This window comes from Sapajus apella, unplaced genomic scaffold (genome assembly GCF_009761245.1).
Source record: "Sapajus apella isolate SASKATOON/1434 unplaced genomic scaffold, GSC_monkey_1.0 scaffold234, whole genome shotgun sequence".
Lineage (NCBI taxonomy): Eukaryota > Metazoa > Chordata > Mammalia > Primates > Cebidae > Sapajus > Sapajus apella.
This window is the reverse complement of record NW_022437174.1, coordinates 231,220-232,654: the sequence shown is the minus strand read 5'-3', so window position 1 is coordinate 232,654 and position 1,435 is coordinate 231,220. Positions and strand designations below refer to the sequence as shown.

Genomic DNA, 1,435 nt, shown 5'->3' with positions numbered 1-1,435 from the left:
GCGCGGGTCAGGGAGCGGGTCAGGGCGCGGGCAGGGGCGCGGGCAGGGGCGCGGGTCAGGGCGCGGGTCAGGGCGCGGGCAGGGGCGCGGGCAGGAGCGCGGGTCAGGGCGCGGGTCAGGGCGCGGGCAGGGGCGCGGGCAGGAGCGCGGGTCAGGGCGCGGGTCAGGGCGCGGGCAGGGGCGCGGGCAGGAGCGCGGGTCAGGGCGCGGGTCAGGGCGCGGGCAGGGGCGCGGGCAGGAGCGCGGGTCAGGGCGCGGGTCAGGGCGCGGGCAGGGGCGCGGGCAGGAGCGCGGGTCAGGGCGCGGGTCAAGGCGCGGGCAGGGGCGCGGGTCAGGGCGCGGGCACGGGCGCGGGTCAGGGCGCGGCGCCGAGGGCACGGGACCCCCTCGCAGCGCGGCCCTCACCTTGTCCTCGCACTTGCCCACGTCCAGGGCGTGGTTGATGTAGGTGACCAGGGCGTCCACCAGCCCGTGGCACTCCCGCATTTTCTGGCGAGTGGCCTGAGAGGCTGAGCTGAGGTTCCTGGAGACGGAGGCAGATCAGAGCCCCCCAGGAACCCCGAGGCCCAGGCCCTGAGCACGATGCCATGCCACGCTGGGTCCCGCTGGGCCCCGCTGGCCCCACCCCCAGTGCGCCCGCGCAGTGTGTGGGGCTGTGGGCGCCGGGCCAGGAGGGTCCCTGACAACACGCGTGCCTGCGGCCCCCACCCCTCCGCCGAGGCTGGCGCACCTGAGGAAGCCGGTGGCGTTGTAGAAGATTTCCGCCTCTGAGGCATTCTGCTGGATCAGGGGGGGACCCCCAGACCCCGACAGGGGGCTCAGCACCAGGTCGGTGAGCTGTTCCAGAGTGTCTCTGGCCAGCCGGTCCTTCAGGTGGTCGCTGGATGAAAGGTTCCACAGGATTCCTGGGCGAGGGGGGCTGCCGTGAGCTTCAGCCCTCCAACCCCCGGGAGTTTCTGGGGAAGGTGTGAGGAGGTCCTGCCTCTTCCCAGGCTGGCCCTGTGCTCTGCTCATTCACGAGCCCCGCTGGGGAGACCCTGGGGTGGCATCTGGGGTGACAGAGCTCGGACCAAGCAAGAGGGGACAAGCTGGTTGGGGTGTAAGCAGGCTGGGGGTGGAGGCAGCTACCAGGAGACACAGCCGCAGAACAGGGTGGCCAGGGGTCCAGGAAAGAGGCAGGAGTGGAGGCCAAGTAGAAACAGCCAGCAAAGGGGCCGAACAGCAGGACGGAGGGGAGCCGTACGGGGCGGAGGGGTCGCCACGGAGGACAAAGGACAGTCGGAGAAGGGAGGGGGTCAGGCGGAGGAGGGGTCAGGTGGAGGAGAGGTCAGGCAGAGGAGGGGTCAAGGGGAGGAGGGGTCAGGCGGAGGAGGGAGAACAGGTGGGGGGACACAGTGAGGACAGGAGGCATGGGGCCAGGCAGAGGGTGTAGGTG

The 1,435-nt window shown here is 72.3% G+C and overlaps 1 protein-coding gene across 2 annotated transcripts in view; it reads right to left on the bottom strand.

Moving 5' to 3' along the window:
• The window catches only part of PKP3 (plakophilin 3), a 10,226-nt gene that overhangs the window by 2,264 nt on the left and 6,527 nt on the right, over window positions 1–1,435 (bottom strand). For both annotated transcript variants that reach the window (XM_032271490.1, XM_032271491.1), the window contains 2 exons: window positions 731–905; window positions 406–523 (listed from right to left, as the gene is read on the bottom strand). In XM_032271490.1, the coding sequence (XP_032127381.1) occupies window positions 406–523; window positions 731–905 (293 nt within the window). The remainder of the gene's footprint in view (window positions 1–405; window positions 524–730; window positions 906–1,435) is intronic.